At 39.0% G+C, this 17353-nt stretch overlaps 1 protein-coding gene across 1 annotated transcript in view; it reads right to left on the bottom strand.

The window, feature by feature from the left end:
• SLC10A7 (solute carrier family 10 member 7) overlaps positions 1 to 17353 on the bottom strand; it is a 140193-nt gene that overhangs the window by 88240 nt on the left and 34600 nt on the right. The window contains exon 5 of the mRNA XM_063156742.1: positions 5103 to 5141. Coding sequence (XP_063012812.1) covers positions 5103 to 5141 — 39 coding nt within the window. The remainder of the gene's footprint in view (positions 1 to 5102; positions 5142 to 17353) is intronic.

The raw sequence follows: 17353 nt of genomic DNA on the forward strand, positions 1-17353 counted from the left end.
TGCTCACAGAGCAAGAGGAGACACTTCTGAGAGTGCAGTGGCTCTCCATAAAGCAGCTCCACTTTGAAATTAAACAAGATTGAATCTAGAATTCAGCACCTGTTGTGAACAGACTTCCTGGCAAGATTTCTTTGTAAACAGCTAGCAGAGTAAAAAGGGAATCCCAGATGACTGCTCTGCCCCTTTTCATACTGCAAAGACACAATTAAGATGGAACAAAGGGGTATACAAACATGTGCCTGATTTTAGAAAAATATTTACTATGGTTATACTAGAAATGCTTAAGACAGATAAGGATATTTATCCTAGAAATAAATAAGATTTTAAAAGTGATAATAAAAAAGCCCCAAATAAAACAAAACCATTCAACATCCACTAAGATAAAATAAAGTAAATAAATTCAGCCAATTGGTTATTTCCATATGGTTGGATTTCTTTAAATGGTAATGAAATCATTGCTAAAAAATCCATTGTTATTAAAATAAAAAAGTTGGCTCAGCCTACCAAAATTAGATTTGTAAGTTGCTGGTCATTCCCATAATTAAATCTGTGTCACAAATTTGCAAGAAAAATGGACACTATGACTAATGCATTTACTTGCAGCACTAGTGCTGTCAGGCTGTGTAAATCATTATGCCTGCTAAAGCAGACTAGATAAGAATTCCATACATTTTCATTAACCAGCTAAGCTTTGGGTATATGTGAGAAGCTAACTTTATTCTCTGCTAGCTTTAGCCTGCATTTGGAAGACAATGTAAATAAAAATACTAGCCTTGATTTGGTGAGCCATGTGGCGGCTCCAAAAATTATTTGAGCATTTTGAACGGCACGAACCAGCTCTGTCCCCTCTGAGAAATGGTCAGATAACAGAAAAAACCCACACAGACTTAGTTTGGACAAAGGAGATTAATGGAATGATGGGCACCTGACATGAGTCTCATTTCATCTATTATGTTTCAACAGAGAAAGAAAATCTAGTCCATAGCAGCACTGGAGGAACTCTTAAACAACGCTTTGCTGTTTTCTCAGGAGCCCAGTGGTCACCAGAGCAGAGTCCCCAGAATTCTCTATTTTCCTCTTGACTTCCTGTCCCCACAGGCCTTCAGATCTCAGTTTCAGTTCTTCATGGAAGGTGAAGCTGATGGTTGTTCCTTTCACACCAACTGTTCATAAGCCCAAGGTACCAAAGAACCAGCCTACACTGACTCAACACCACAGGCTGGATATTCTTATGGGATTCCCAGCCCACAGTCTCAAGCAGAAAGGAGATCCATGAGAGACAAAGATTACCAAGACTGGTCCAGTCTAGCAGTGCAGAGCATTTTGTGAGGACACAGAGTTCTGGAAGTCCATGTCCCACACACAAGGCATTACATTGTCACTTGCAAACTGAGTGCAGCTCTCAGCCAAGCACGCCTCCCGGGCAGGAGCAGCCTCAGTGACAGCTGGACAAAGTCAAAGGAGCTGAACCACTCCGGCAAACACCATGGAACAACCAGCAGCACAGCATGTTTTGCAGTCTCCTGCCCATTGCTCTGTGATTTGCAAGGACTTGTCGTCTTCTTTTAAAAGCAGAACTGAAATGCTTAGGAAGCATACAATGCATACAACATTAACAATTCCAGTAGACCTACGCTTCACATTCCAGGCAATTTCTTCAGCCTTTAGGTGCAAAGTATCCTCTCCTCCAAGTGGAAGCAGCTAACACAGTGCTTTCTATCTTAGCATGTGCATGCAACCTTGAGACAACCAACCACTCTGTATGAGTAAAACACTACCAGAGTATATTAAAACCTCTTTAAGAGGAAAATTTGAAATCACTTCTTATGTTCCACAATTATTGTAAAGCAAACTGCTTAAACGAGGGGAGGAGATAATGATATTAACTACCCAGCTCAGAGCAATCCTCTATGGTATGAGCCTAAATATTCTCTTGGCTGAAATTTATGTAAATTGAATTCATCTATCGTTAGTTATTACTAATCTAGCTATATAAAAACACTTTTCTGTAACAATTAGTTTTTTCAAACACTGGGTTTTAATTAGGCCTGAGACATTATTAAACTAAGTCAATAAAATAACGTAAATATGTAGTGTATCGTTCCATGTACGGTTTTGTCTGTATATTTATAGGAAGATGGACTTTGGTGGATTTAAAAAGGAATTACTTTGTGGTTGGCTGGCAGTTTTTGTAAATCTCTTTACCAATGGAAACACCCCCAGGTCCTTAATCTAAGTGCATTTCTGCTCATCAAGACATATTTGGCATTTCTACATCTTGCATATCACAAGATGTTCCATTTCATCTGAATAAGCTGATCTCAGTATCATTCTAACATTATACCGAGTATTTTCCTGCAAACATTTTGTTCCACAACTAACGTTAATTTAACTTCTCAACACTATTTCCTAGTCTTAAGGGAAAAAAAAAGGTGGTGGGGGCAGGAGAGCAATCAGCACAGCACATCTTTCAGCCCTTGTAAATCAGCCAGTTTGACACTATCACACACAGGCACTGGCCCACAGGGCACAGTCTGAAAAGAGAAAACACCATCCTGGCTTTGTCACGAGTGCCACAACCTGCCCACGTGCTACACATGGTGAGACAAGGAACACAGAAAAACTTCAGCCTTGCTGAGGTCAGAGCCTTCCAAATAATCCCCATAAAGTTTTGGTCACAAAGGTCTGTAACTCCATCTAAGCCTGTCCACACACAGCTCATCATTAGACACTCCTAAGAAAAATGCAGATGTGATTTACATTCATCCTGAATTGAATATACAGGAAGGACATAGGTTCTCCACCCATAGCCAAATCCATAAGTTAGGCACCAATACAAACTGATGGATTCCCAAAACTACTTCCATTATGTTGGAAGAAACAAGTCAATTATTTTTACATTTTATAGAACGGTTTTGACTTCAAAGAAAGAAATATATATATACACATATACAAACACATATGTACTTAATGCTTTGGCAGTTTTTCAACAGCAAGCTTTCTTTGTGAGTGACCACATGCTTGCCAGTGCTCCATATCTCGAGCAGCTCAATTCATGGTCATGTAGACCCACACCACTGTGAAACTACTGGAAAACAACTCTGCTTACTGCTGACCCTGGCCTACTACCACACATCAACCACAAGGTCTGTCCTATCAACTTCATAACTGGAAAAGTTTGTAGGAACAAAGCACTCAGTAAACATATTTGTGATTTCCTTTGTGTCATACACATGTATTCCCTACATAATCATGATTTTAAAGTAGAATTACCACAACAAATGTTTAAATGTGTCGATATATTTGTAATTTAATAGCAACCAGTGTCTTTACCATGTTAGTCTAAAAAAAAAACCAAAAAAAACCCAAAAAACTGTAATTAGAAAAAATCAGCTGGTACTATGGTTTCATTTTAGCTGATCTTTAATATTTTTGAAAAGTCTTTTCTGGGAACTTTGTAAGAGTAATTCTTACTGCAATGCTGCTCCAACATTTGCAAAAAGACCTGAAGGGAACAAAAAGTGAAATGAGGTAATTATGTGTAAGCAGAACTTTCCAAGGATCATGAAATAAGACCAAAACCAAAATTAGGAGTATTACATGAAAACAAAACTAACTCAGCTTCTTGAGCTCAGATTTCTTCAAAGAACTGCAAACAGCTACTAGAAATTGAAAATATGTCTCTGTTGATTTACTAGGAGCCAGCATTGTAGTCAAATGCAGTGGAGCCTAAATTCATACTTGAAGCCAAAAAGTATCTCCAAGTGGCAGCTGAACTGAGCCTTTGGGTATTCACAGAAACCTCTTGACCTGAAAGCTGGAGACAGCAGGGAAACCAGGAGCTCGTGCCAAGCAACAAAGAGAAAATATCATTCACATAACACTCACAGACTTCAAAGCTTTTCCAACACTTCCACAGTTTGAGGCAGCCCCACAGAAGGAGAATATTACAGGTAACACAAAGGACAAGTAGTTGGGAACTGATATTTTAAATATCAGAGGGTGAGAGGTCATCCATACCCAAAAAACATATATCCACCTTCCTAATTTCAGCCTAGTCCTTCAAAAATGCAGCAACACAACACAACTGCAAAATGCCACGTGACTTTGTCTCTTGCTAGTACAGTTCCATATACTTAAGGTTCTAAAAGTCAGCTTTTCACAAAATAAAAAAAAAAGGCATGTATAAAAAGTGAGTTATTTTGTATCACAATTTTTATTTCAATTTTGTAATTTGGATTCTTTTAGCATTCATTCATTTTATACATCACAGTATAAAACTGGGATACAAGACTGGCATCATAAACACTTTCTTCTAAACATGCATAAATTTTAGTAAGAGCAAATTCAATTATTAGCTGCCTAAATGAACAATCAGTCAACACATAAAATAATTTTTTACTTAACATTCATTAGTATCTCTCTAAGCAACACATCAGTAAAAGAAATCTATTCTTCCTTTTTTCATAAATATATTTAGTGTTCTTTACTGTGTCATTTCCAAATGTTTGTAGACCATCAGGACCACAAATACTGCCTTTGCTTTTTAAAGAAACAGTTATATTTCCAGCTGGATTGATTGCTTTCCCATATCCAGCTATTTTAGTGTGTTCCTCAGAGACATCGAGTGGCTTCACTGACAGTAAAATATGCTAAACAAATGACAAGTCACTGAGTAAATTAGCATCTACTCTCTGATCAGCTGGGTCATGTTTTCTTTTCAAAATCCATGGCCTCTTGATAGAAAATAATGAGTATTTGATGGGCCTTATTAGAAAAATCAATATATTGATGCCCATGTCTGAAACATCTGCATAATAATAGGTTCTGTTAACCCATTAAGGAGAAAATTAAGATGTGCTTACACATTATTAATTTACCATGAGCAGAGACAATTTATTCACCACCTTTCTCAAGAGTTTAACAAAAAGAAAAGAAATTGCAATATCCATATTTAAGGGCATGGTGACATAAACTGGAAGATGATTCAAATTTTTGCCATCTGAATCCACCAACAATTATGTGAAAAAATCCAAACACACCAATGATACTGTTAAAAATAAGACTATTAAAGCACTTGCTAGAAATATTGTGTTACTTACCAAAAAACTTCCAAAAGCAGAATTAAATATTGCAGCTGCCTAGAGAGAAAAAAATGATAAATATCACCAATGGTGCAATAGCTACAGTGCAGGAACAAAATGTCCTTCCCCCACCCACCAAGCTATTAGAGTCTCCAAATACACACATACACAGAGACCATTAGGCAGTTAGCCACTGCTTAAAAAATTGCCAGTCGCCTGTAACTTATGAAGACTGATGGATTCTGGTTTATGCATTCATAAATAATGTGCTGAAAGGGACAAAAGCAGAAGGAGAAGAAAATCTTTGCCGATAGACTGAAAAGGAATATCCACAAGAACTAAGAATATTACACAGAAGCTTGGTCTCACTACTCGTGCTCTCATAATTTTCATACACTGAACTAATAATTAAAATGAACATTAGCTGATTTAACTAAAATACTGCATTTTTATACACTTTAAAAAATATTAATGAAATATTAATCTGGTAAATAAACTACTTTAATAGTTCATCATAATAAAGTATTGACAGAGAGAATTTCCTGTAGCTTGACAAACAAATTTAAAATAGGAATAACAAAAAACCCAACAAAAAGAAATCCCACAATCTCCCGGACTACTGAGGCCAAAATGTCATTACTTTTCACTCCAAAATCTTTTAAAATAAGAAAATAAACAATTTTGATAATGACTTAAGAAGTGTTTGTGCTTACCTAAATATCCAGGAAATACAAGAGAGCAGTATTATTTCTCATTATGAACTCATTAAATTCCAGGAAGTTAAAACTTGAGTCTTGCATAACTTTCCCCAATTACCAAGAAAGACCAGAAACTCTTGTGTGGCAGCCAGTCTGATGATGAAAAGCCACATAGCAAAGGTAAGAGGAAAGGGAGGAGGGAAATCTACATTTACGTGCCGGTTTAGAGTCAAATTAATCACCCTGGACACTTCCAGCCACAGATTAATAACAAGAGGCTGTTAGTGAGTTGAGCAAGTTTGAATAAAGTCCAAAATCAGGGTAGGAGCAGTAGCTGAACCTGCCTTCTGCTCCATGAGAGGATGCAATGAAAATGAATGGGTAATGAGATCCTTGGCTCTAGAGAGCTTAGCTTTCTTATTCAAGTTCATAATTAATTCAAAGCTTTGATAATTTCATTAGATTCCTCCTCTGCTGGCCCTATCAATAAAAGATGGCACTGGACCACAGCTCCTCAGTGGCCCAAATACAAAAACAAATGCAGGCTGGGAAACCCTTGCTGACTTGCTCACTAACAGGGACAATGGCATATGGCACTCCATGTTGTGGAGGGAGCATCTGAGTAGATACAGCTAAATAAAACATTATAGTTGACAGTTGTAAACTACAGTAACATATTTTAACACCTCTCTCTCATCAGCATTTCTTTTTTGAACATAAAAAAAAAAAAAGAAGGCACAAGTCCAAACAGCTTCTCTTGCCAGAGATCATAGCTGAAAGGAAGCGTGAGTAGTATAAACAATTCTTCAACAAGTGTGAATTAAATCAGGATTTTCTACTTGTCTTTGAAGCTGTGCAACAGACACCTTCATGTAGCAAGGCAAAGACACACTGTACCCATCCACACAAACCTAGAACATGGCTACCAATCCTGATTTGGGGATCATCTAGAGATATCACATGATTTTACTTAAAACAGGCTGCAATTCCACTTTCAGGAGAAATTCTGTGTCTGGAAAGGTGAAAAGGAGAGATACTAGATGGTGGTATTTTGCCCATTATCAAACCTCTTTTATTCCTTCCTGATCCATCTGGAAGATACCTGGATTTTTAAAATAATCTCAAGCATATAACAGGGACTAAGACAATAACCTTGGACAAATTTTATACTTCAGTTGTTTAACTAGTCATGTGCAAAAGTCACAATTCACCACCAGTTCTGGAGTACACTAGTTTACAGTTTTTAACTCCATTTCTCTGCAGTGTCAGAAACTATCCAGAGCAGATGATTAAACACTCATTACAGACAAAAGAAGAGAAAAAAAAAAACCACAGGAAGACTGCATATTAAAATACAATTATCCAGATTATTTGCCTCAGCAAGGGAGGATTTACATATGTCAATTACTCTATCTGCAGTTTTCTTTGTAAACATTTTCCCTGCAAAACAAACTTAGAAGTAATTTCTTCTCATACTCACAAACCTGGGGCTTATATTTGTGATTCTGGTTCAGTTTAAACAAACTGGTAGTAAACTGAATCAAGTGCTCCAATTTGTAATTAAACATACCTAGTAGCATAACCCTGTAGAATTTAAACACTTTTGTGCTTCCAACTCCCTTCTATCAAAGGGATACATACCTCACAGGGCATTGTCAAAATTAATTCATTCCTTAGAAAGCACTCTGAAATCCTTAGAGGGATGATACAAATAAACATTAGTGCTGACACATGATACAGCCAGGCTCTTCATTTTCTATTTGAAACATTTATTAGTCACTATTATTGCATCACTTTTTTTAGTGTTTGCTCTTTTTGTGCTTCAACTGTCTGCTGCCAGCTTAAATGAAACAATAAAACATAAAAACATTTGGATGTCTTTATAATACTCCAAGTTCAGATTTGCATGTGTTTGCAAACCATTCATTGCATTTACTACTAGTATGAGGGGAGAGCTCTATAAAATCCACAGTGAAGTCCTTTCAAAAGGTGAGTGCATAGCCATGTATTGAAATGTAAGGTCAGACCACGTTCAAAAGCAGCAGAACCAACCACAAGACAAATTTCTATGTTTGCACCAACTCAAGAGACTTGACTGAAAGTCATTGCCAGGACTCTCAACAGGCAAGTACAAGAGCATGGGCAGCATCACTTGAGTTAACAACTGTACATATTAGCTCCATTAAACAACAAATTCACTTATTGTTGGGCAGGTACAATTTCAGACAACTCTGCATGGCACTGGGCTTAGGGAATAATGCTGAGGGTCTACATTTCCAAGGAGAATTCCAAATGAGAAATGACCAGGCCACCTGGGAAGGACGCCTATCTGGCAGCACTTGGCAGAAACTTTTCTTACACCAGAGTCTAGCCCAAACTTTCAGCCCTTCATCTCTTCCCCCTTTTCCTGGAATACATGTATAGAAAACACTGCTTAGACTTCTATAGTGGCAGCAACGAGATCTAAGTCCTCCTCGCAACAAAGGCTGGTAAAAGATGGAAGAAAAGGGCAAAGCCACTACCCAGGGGCTGAGCCTGTCCCTCCAGGTGTGTATTCAAATGCAGCATCAGTTACATGCAGCAGTCAAGTACAGGTGACTGGGCAGCAAATCAAACAAGCGTGCTTAGAATTCAAGAATTAAATACAGAACATATTCTGATTTTTGTTTCATTGCCTTGGCTTTGGTATCAAACTAAACTGTCATGAAATTTATTAGGCTAGACATTGTTTTGATAATAACATATCCAGACTACATTAAACAACAGGAAAGCACACCCTGGCCACATTTGGAACACCTGGGCCAAGCAGCAACATTTTATCATTATCAGCAGGGTTCCAAAGAAATTGTTATGCACAACTAGACAGGAACTTTACTGCAGAGCACAGGGAAAGTGCAGTGTCTCACAGCTTTGTATGTGGACCTCAGAGGAAAATGTAAGAGATTTTCTCACCAATATGTGTGTAGTGCTTCAATACCAAAACATTTGATTCTGCAGTGTCATTTGGCAGCCCTTAGGGAGACAACCTTCCTAGATGTATTTAAACCTATGCTCACCCCCAGGCACCCCACAGCTGGGACAGCACACCCCATGGACACCAGGGCCTGGCTGGCCCCAAGCCATCCCTGCTCTGAGGAAAGGACACTGCAGGGTCAAGGCCACAGATGCAGAGTAATGAAAGCAAACAGCCCCAGAACATCCTGGAAGGAAGCAGCCTGGGCATCACCCAGAGCTGTTGTGTGTCTGTCTGCCATTCCCTGCAGTTAAAACCTGAGCACTAGGGGGATGTACCACACACTAGTGGGATATGCAGTTCAAGCAGCAGCAATAAGACTAATTATCCTATTTAACACACAAGGCACAGTGAAGGAGAAAGAAAAACCCAGAAGAGCAGAAAAGAACTGGGAAGAGACAAGGACTCTCACAGTTCTAGTGCAGGATTATGCAATAGAGGACAGAGAACACAACATGGTAGTGTAAGATTTTACAGCATCGATACTATTATTGCAAATTTTAATACAACCATTTGACAGAAGAGGAAAGGGGGAAAAAAAAAAAGAAAGACTAAATAAAGTGCTGGAAATTATTTGACCAAACAGGACAGAAAAGGAAATCTTATCTACCCAAAAACATCGGGGTAGTTTGAAAAGGTGGAAGAAGGCAGTACATTACAAGTAACTTGAATGAGTTGGCAGAGTCCCTTTAAACAACTCCTTCAATCTCCTATTTAAAAATAAAATCTCCTGTGTTACCACAGCTCATGTCTTAACTGCTGTTTCCAATAACAAGATGTTACATCTCTGTAGAAAGCTATTTGCCACAGCACTGTTACTGCAAACAGAATATAAATATGCCTAATAAGGTTTAATCTGTGTTGCTGTTCATAACTATTCATCTGAGTTCAGACAGGAAAAAAAATATATTCAAGTTCCTGGTTTTGAGCACTAAATTGAATCAGGTGTCCTCTTCTCTTAAGAAAATTAAGTTGCTTTTGTGCAAGAGTGTTTTAATGAGAACAGAGCGTGCCGACATTGATAAATGGCAATGACACCAGAGAGAGCATGTAAGCAGGACAATATGTGCATGTTACAGTCTTACAGGCTATTTTTCACTGACTATCCTGAATGACTTCCCTGTTTCTTAAGGGGCCTATTAATCTCAAATTTAGTTATTACACAACATTTATTTGAACATATATTCTGTGGATGATGACAGTTAATAAAGGAAATCTTTTACAAGCTGTATTTTTACATATTGTTCCAACTGCAGCTCCCAGTCATTCTACTGTATTGATGGAATAACCTCGTTATGATGCAGCTTTAAAAAAGGCACATATATTCAGATTCCTTTCTAAGCATATGGGGACTCTTAAATAACTGTTAAAATGCATATAAAAATCCTGCTCCAGCATGGCAAAAATGAAAGAGGCAGTGTTAACTGCTCAACCAAATCTCCAGAAGCCCAGTTGCCCCCTCCAAGGCAGAGCACATGCCTTTTTAACACTCCAGCATCATCTCTGGGAAACAAATAGGGTCTAGATTTGACTCTGATGTATGTACACTCCATACTGAATTCTCAGAAGCTGGAGAATACACCTTAGACATGACTCCAGCCCATGCGCTGCACATGTGATAGGGCAACACAACAGTTGTGCCATGTTTTCAACAAAACAAAAAACACAAAACTACCAACCACCCAAACACACAAAATATGAAAAACACAAAACCCTCCCAAAACAACTAAACCCCACAAAACTTTGATACTGACTAAATTTTGAGTCCAAAGAAATCTTCCAAAAAAAGTGTGCTGATGTTCAAAAAGTCTCTTATAAAAATACCGCATTATTCTAATTATTTTAGTAGAGTAGAAATGTGCACAACCTTATGCTCTTATTTTAAAAAATTAATCAAAAAATCCAGAGAATCACAAATACACACACACAAAAACTACATTTACCAACCAAGAAGCCTCCAGAATACCAACCAAAAAACCCCAAAGTATGGAGGGGATTATGTATTTATCCACTGCCATGTCCCCTGTGGTCCAACATAATTTGCTGACTGAGAAAAAATCGCAAAAATATCACCTAATCCCCAACCCACCCCTAGAGCTGTGCTGACAACATGAAACATTGCTTTATTTCAACCATGTTCAAAAACCATGAATCCTATGGAAATGATACTGAAAAGGCACCAGAAAACGGAAACAGAATAACTCATCTGTTGTTTGTTTTCATTTCAGCAGGGCTGTACCCTCTGTTCCAGGCTGCCAGAGGTTGCCATCACTTGAGCAGAAGTTGGTGCTGCTTCAGGCAGGCACAGCATTGTGCCACAAGCAGAACACAGAAACAAGCTGGGGCCTCTGCTGGCAGAGTTACTGCCCCTTACCAGCAAAGTTGTTTCTGTTGAAAAACAGCCTTTAATTCCCCAATTTTTGTCGTTCCTCATATCCATCACCACCTTTTGGTAAATAATATTTACAAATACTAAAACATCTGGTAAAAGGAAAGCTTCTTGGACACACTTATTTAGGTATGTGGTTCTTCCCATTGAAGGATTTCTCTGTTTCACCAATAATTTTAGGAATACTAAGACAGATAAAGAAAACTATCCTGCTCACTTTATTTTTGTTAGAAATACTAACTTGTCTCTACTGACAGCAACTGGGATGGCCCAAGGGAGTTCTGGAGTGCCAGGATGGTATTTCTCACTCAGAGGCAGGAAGAGGTGAAGAAAGAATGAAAACCAGGAGAGTATATGCATTAAAATGAGGTGTTTTTTTTTAGAGAGGAAAAATCAGAATTTGCTAACAATTCAAATGGCAAACATTAATCATTCAGGTCTCAGGAACACTTATGTGTCACTCTACAAATTTCCACCAATTCTAACATATAGATGAGTAACAGGAAATCCCTGTTTAGCAAAGGTTGGAAAGCAAGACTACTGTATCACATTTTACTTGAGATTACTTGTAAAACTGAGCTCAATGAAAATAAAGGCTTTTGTCACCAGAAAGATCACATGAATGAAGCCAGGAGGAAAGAACCTCTGTCAGGAGCTGGAATGCCCATTTTCACATTGAAAGAAGCAAGATTTGGTCTCCTCAGCTACAGAAGAGATGAGAGACTTCATAAACAGTGCACAGTGCCTGAGTAGCCCATGCCATCAGCTGTACAATGCTGTCACTTCATTCATAATTTCTTTGCTTTATTCTAAACGGCAAAGATTTATCCACACCAGATGATCCTGTGGCTGTGTGGGGAAAAAAACTTGTGTGATGTTCACAAGAAAAACAGGAAAAAAAGTCATCCAGGCCAGATTCAGAAACAGAAATGTAGGCTACACACAAAGCCTTGTCTATTCCTTCAGCTACCAAGGTTAAGGGAGTCTTTCTAGCAACTGTGATCCTCTTCATTTCTACAATGAGAAGGGCTGTGAGTAGAGACAGCCACCAATTTTCTCACCCCATCTTGTGTGACAGTCATACCCCAAGCCCAGCAGTACCCTGAAGATCTACTTTAATTTTCCCATCCTCCTGCCAGCTGCAGCTCAAAACACAAAATCACTCTCACAGGACACAGTTGTGCCTTCTGCTTTTGGCTCCTACGTCACCCACCCCAACGGGGCTCAGTGACCTGAGCACCTACAGTGGACTTTTGAATACCAACATGAATAAACAGAGGCAGTTTCTCTTTTTTCCTCTCTTCTACTTAAAAATTGCAAATGCAAACATTGAGATGACTGCCCAGTGCCAGTGTAAACATTGGCACAAGCAGTGATTTAAAGCTGACAGGCTCATTACAACACAGACTTTCTCACACCAAATACACACGTGCATAAACACCATGCTCCAGCATCTGACTTAGTCCTGCACAAAATTCATGTGGCTTTGACACACCAGAAAGCTGAGTTCCTGGATGGGCATGTAGCCAAACTTTTTGCATGCATTTTTCCCCAAATGGAAAGCCCATTTCCATCATTTTCCTAATCAGGGGGAAACAAGGTAACTTCTCTCTTGTACTCACATATTGAGAAGTGTAAGCCTTAGCTGCCATACATCTGGCCTGTGAAACGTGGTTAGAGAGCAAAGAGTTACGAATTTCACCAGAGTTTAACCACTCTGGTATCAAAATTACCCACAAGCCTTATGCATATCATGCATTTCTTAGGGACCCCAGTTTGTAACTTTAGCAATGAAGACACTGGGTCTCACACCAGGACAAACAGATTGCTGAACAATGATTTAATAAAGGAGGCTCAGCTGAACAATGGTAAACAAGTACTGCCAACTTGTTCCTCTCTTATGGACAAACACTTCATAACTGTAAGAGACTTTCTCTCTAAAAAAAAAAGAAAAGCCTGTGGAAGGTATCCTCAAAAGGATACAGAGCAATAACAACCTCCCGAACATACTTTTATTTAAGTTCACATTTTCTGAGATCTTAAGCTGTGATAAAAACACTTAAAGGTCTTGTCCCCTGATTCTCCTGGAGACACATCATCCATAACATGATTAGAGGTCTAGTTAAACAATACATCCCACAACTCCAAAGAGTATTACTTCCCCGTTGAAGTGAAATGAAAGCACAAGGCCACTTTTTAAAAGGTGCCCTTTGCATTTACTGTAAGGCTGTGCCTGCACCAGTATTTTTCTATAAATATCCCACTCATATTGCTTTCTGGGCAGTTAGCAGTAGAACCAGACATTTTAACTGCTATGCCTTCCAAACCAACCCAGAATAGCATTGTTATGAAAGTCCCTGTCACTACCACCACTGGCAGCAGCTTCACTATCAGTTGTGTAATGCCAGGAGATGGGAAACATTACAGCAGTGCAAGGAAGGCCACAGCATGGGGAGGCTGTCTCAAACAGCAGCTTTGTAAAATATAAATTAAGTGTGGCCCTCTGCACAGATCCATGAATCCTGAGCTCTGGAGCTCGTGTCAGAATTTGTCATCTCATCAACAAATGTCCATATTTCAAAGAAGAACAATTTATTTTTCCTTAGCCTAGCCCAAAGGTTAGGCTTTACTATAAGCCAGTATTATATGGTACTGGAAATTCCCTTTTTATGAGCCAGCCAAAATTCTGCACACTGCAATATTGTGGCAGAGGTAGAGAGAGAAGGAAAAGTTGCATACAATAAGCAAGAGACCAGCATAACAGCCACTGCACAAAAGATAAAAAGGATCAATCTTGATGCATGCCACTGCATTCTTTGAAATGCTGCTCAGCTACTTTCACCCTCTATATTAGCAATTCATATAACTACAACTTACACATTCACAGAGTCAGAAAGTGCCTAAATGTGCATCTTTATATATTACATATCCCCAAAATATGCCCAAGGAATTCAGTGGTGGATCAGTAACAACTGAAGGTCCAATCTTTTCTCTGACAACAAACTAACTACAGCATTGGTATTTAACAGCACCCTTTTTCTCAATCATGCCCAAAACATCTTTAAATTCGACTCAGATGGTTGCCCCATTTTTCAAGTGGACTGCTACATCCTCTAATCCAAAAGAGGTAGAAGAGGCTTCTCTTCCATGCAGTGCAAGGATTAATACTCAAATGCCAATCAAGTCTAGGTCAGAAACTTGGTTTCACAATTACTTGACAAGCAGCATGAGTACATCACGAACTACAAAGGCGCTGAAACTGTTCTTTAAAATTTTCCTCCATATATGTATATCTTTATTATGTAAACATATAAACAAAATACATAGCAACTCATTAGCAACTAAATTGAAGATATTTTTGTTACTTCCTTAAAGTAATTTACTTGGGTCATATAGATTACTATATAACCACTACTTCTCTAAAGAAAAGGTGGAGAGAAAACTCTAAAACCTATGGGTTTCATGTATAAAATTCTACTCATGCTTTGTGGACAGCAGAGGATCACCAAAAGCTGTGATGGCTGTGAGTTTGTTTTACTGCAAAGTTAAAAACTTGCCATTCACATTGAACATGCACTTGTGGCAGCATTCACTACATTTTCCATTGACACCCAGAGCTGGCTGAAAACTGGAATATGTAGCATAAGGGATACTGTAGTATTTAAACATGTGCTTTAACTCTAAGGTCCCCTGTCTTTAGAATCACTACTTTTGGCCCCATGTTTGATATTTTCTGTTTTAATAATTTCATTTTGTTATTTTGCTGCTTTCAGCTGAATTTCTCCCATGCCCAGTGGAAGATGGCCTCTGTGACTGTTGCCACACAAAGCTTTCCAGCTGATCCACAACGCAGCACTGTTAACAAATTCTCACTGAGAAGACACAGCCAGGGAGATCAGTTTACCATGAGAAATGGAAACATGGAACACCTAAGTTCTACTGAAAAATGTGGACCACGTGAGAATTATTTGTTTGCAAAACTGACCAAAGTTAACCTGACCTGGAACAAAATATTTACAAACACATCTTCCTGAAAGAATCATGAAGCATTTCTGCAAAGTCTAAATTGCATAAATAGGGGGAAGAAGGAAAAAAAAAAAAAAACACCAAAAAGCACAAGAAAGGAAACATTCCCAATTTGAGACAGTATGTAGCTCAAGTTCCATATTCACAGAGATGTTATTCAAGAACTATGTGTAGATACAATGTGAAAGAAAAACAAAAATACAATTTTTGAAAAATACACTCCTTCAACAAGAAAGCAATTATTTTGTATCAATGCTCCTATTTTTCACCATTATGTGGTGAAAACTGTCTTCTTATCTTAACTCATAAGCTGTAAAGACAGGTACAACACATTCTGATTTGCCTACAAAGAACACCAGGGACGCCTCAATGAAGAAATCAATAATTTTGTGTTAAGTGCAAGGGCTCCAGCAGGACACAGAATGTTAATTCCTATTCTGTGATGGTTGTTCGTGGTCACTCAGTGAGGCAAGGTCTATAGAAATGCTCAGTCATGCACAGAACATCCTGTATCTGCACTAAGTCTGCAGAAGCAATCTAGATCCAGAGTTCTCTTTCACCACACAGTACTGCAGTAGCATAAGGTGCATAAGTGGACAGCACTGTGCAAGAAGAGCATTCTCAGCTGCCAGGTCAGAAGTATGAGAGCTGCCAGGTTTGCTGCACAGCAGGAGGTGCCCATGCCAAGACCTTCTTAAGAGCAAGACGGAGCAGCAATGCATGTGAACACAGAGAAGGAGCAGAACTGGGATACCCAGATGTGTGAAGAGCAGAAAAAGACATCTTATACACTAGGAGCAAACAAAAATCACATCTTTGACAAACACCAAGTACCAGCTCCATGAGCAGCACCTCATCTATTAAACAACTTTATATCTGACACACTAGCTGTGTTTTGTAAAAATGGCTTTCACTTTCAAAAGTTCAATTTAGAGAACAGAATTTCTTTGACTAGTCAGTGATCAGCACTTTGGGATGTAAAGCAGACAAATAAGGATGTTAGAAATCCCACCTGACTGGTATTTTGAATCACATTTTGCCACTGATAGAAGCTTGATAAAAGGCAGAGAAAGACTCAGTACATCAGGCTATATCATCATAAAGAAAAAAAAAACCCAATCAAACAAACACCAAGCCCCCCCCCCGTGGAACACATTTTCATCTCTCACATATATTCATTCTAAAACCAGTCACTGTTTAGTCAATTGTACTGCAGGAAAGACCTCAGAAAAATATCACAACATCGTCACCATCTCATTGAATCAAAGCTCAATTTGCTCTAACACCATAACAAATGTATTCCTGCAATCTGTATCTATATCCTACTCTCAAAGTATCAACAAAATTCAGAGTGATATACTTATCTACAATACATAAAAGAATCATATCACCACTATAAGCTATAGTGTAGCAATAGAGTGGCAGAGCATGAAACAGTAATCAAAGTCCTGAAAAATACACCATTGTCAGCACTGTACACTGGTACCAGTGTGTTATAGCACCTCGGTTTCAAATAAATCAACCTAAGTGCCTGCTTTGGTAAGCACTTCAAATTCACTGTACATCAGCATTAGGGGGGTAATGCACAAAGAAACAAATCAGGGAAGGGGACTTGTAAATAACAATTCAATTAGCAGATTTATATTACTCATTTCCTAATAAACTTCCTACCCACACCTACATGCAAAGCCTCCTACGGCTTCCCCCCTTCATTTACATATCTGTGCAGGCCTGCTCCCTTTCCTTGCGAGCCCCTTTGCCCTTTCAATCATGAAGTATATTACTCCACTGTCAGAGCAAAGCAGTTCCTAACAACGGGGAGCCCAGCTGGGATAGGAAGAGGGCAGCAGGCTCAGGCATTAACATAATAATCCAACTGTGTTCCCCAGGCCCTTAGGGCACACAGCATATTAGGCAGCCCTCCTGCGCCTGTGCCCGGCCAGCCTGCCGGATCACCTGCCCATCAACCTGTGGCAGCCGCCCCCACATGGGCCGAGGCAGCTCCTGCCAAGCCCCCATCCCAATTACCTTCCCACAAAGACATTTCCACACCTCAACGTGCCTGCTGCACATCCTTATTCTGCACTCCATTCGAATGCTCCTCGCCGTGCCATTTCCAGCCCACTCGCTCCCTGCCTTTTGA

Source organism: Melospiza melodia, chromosome 5 (genome assembly GCF_035770615.1).
Source record: "Melospiza melodia melodia isolate bMelMel2 chromosome 5, bMelMel2.pri, whole genome shotgun sequence".
Taxonomy (NCBI): Eukaryota; Metazoa; Chordata; class Aves; order Passeriformes; family Passerellidae; genus Melospiza; species Melospiza melodia.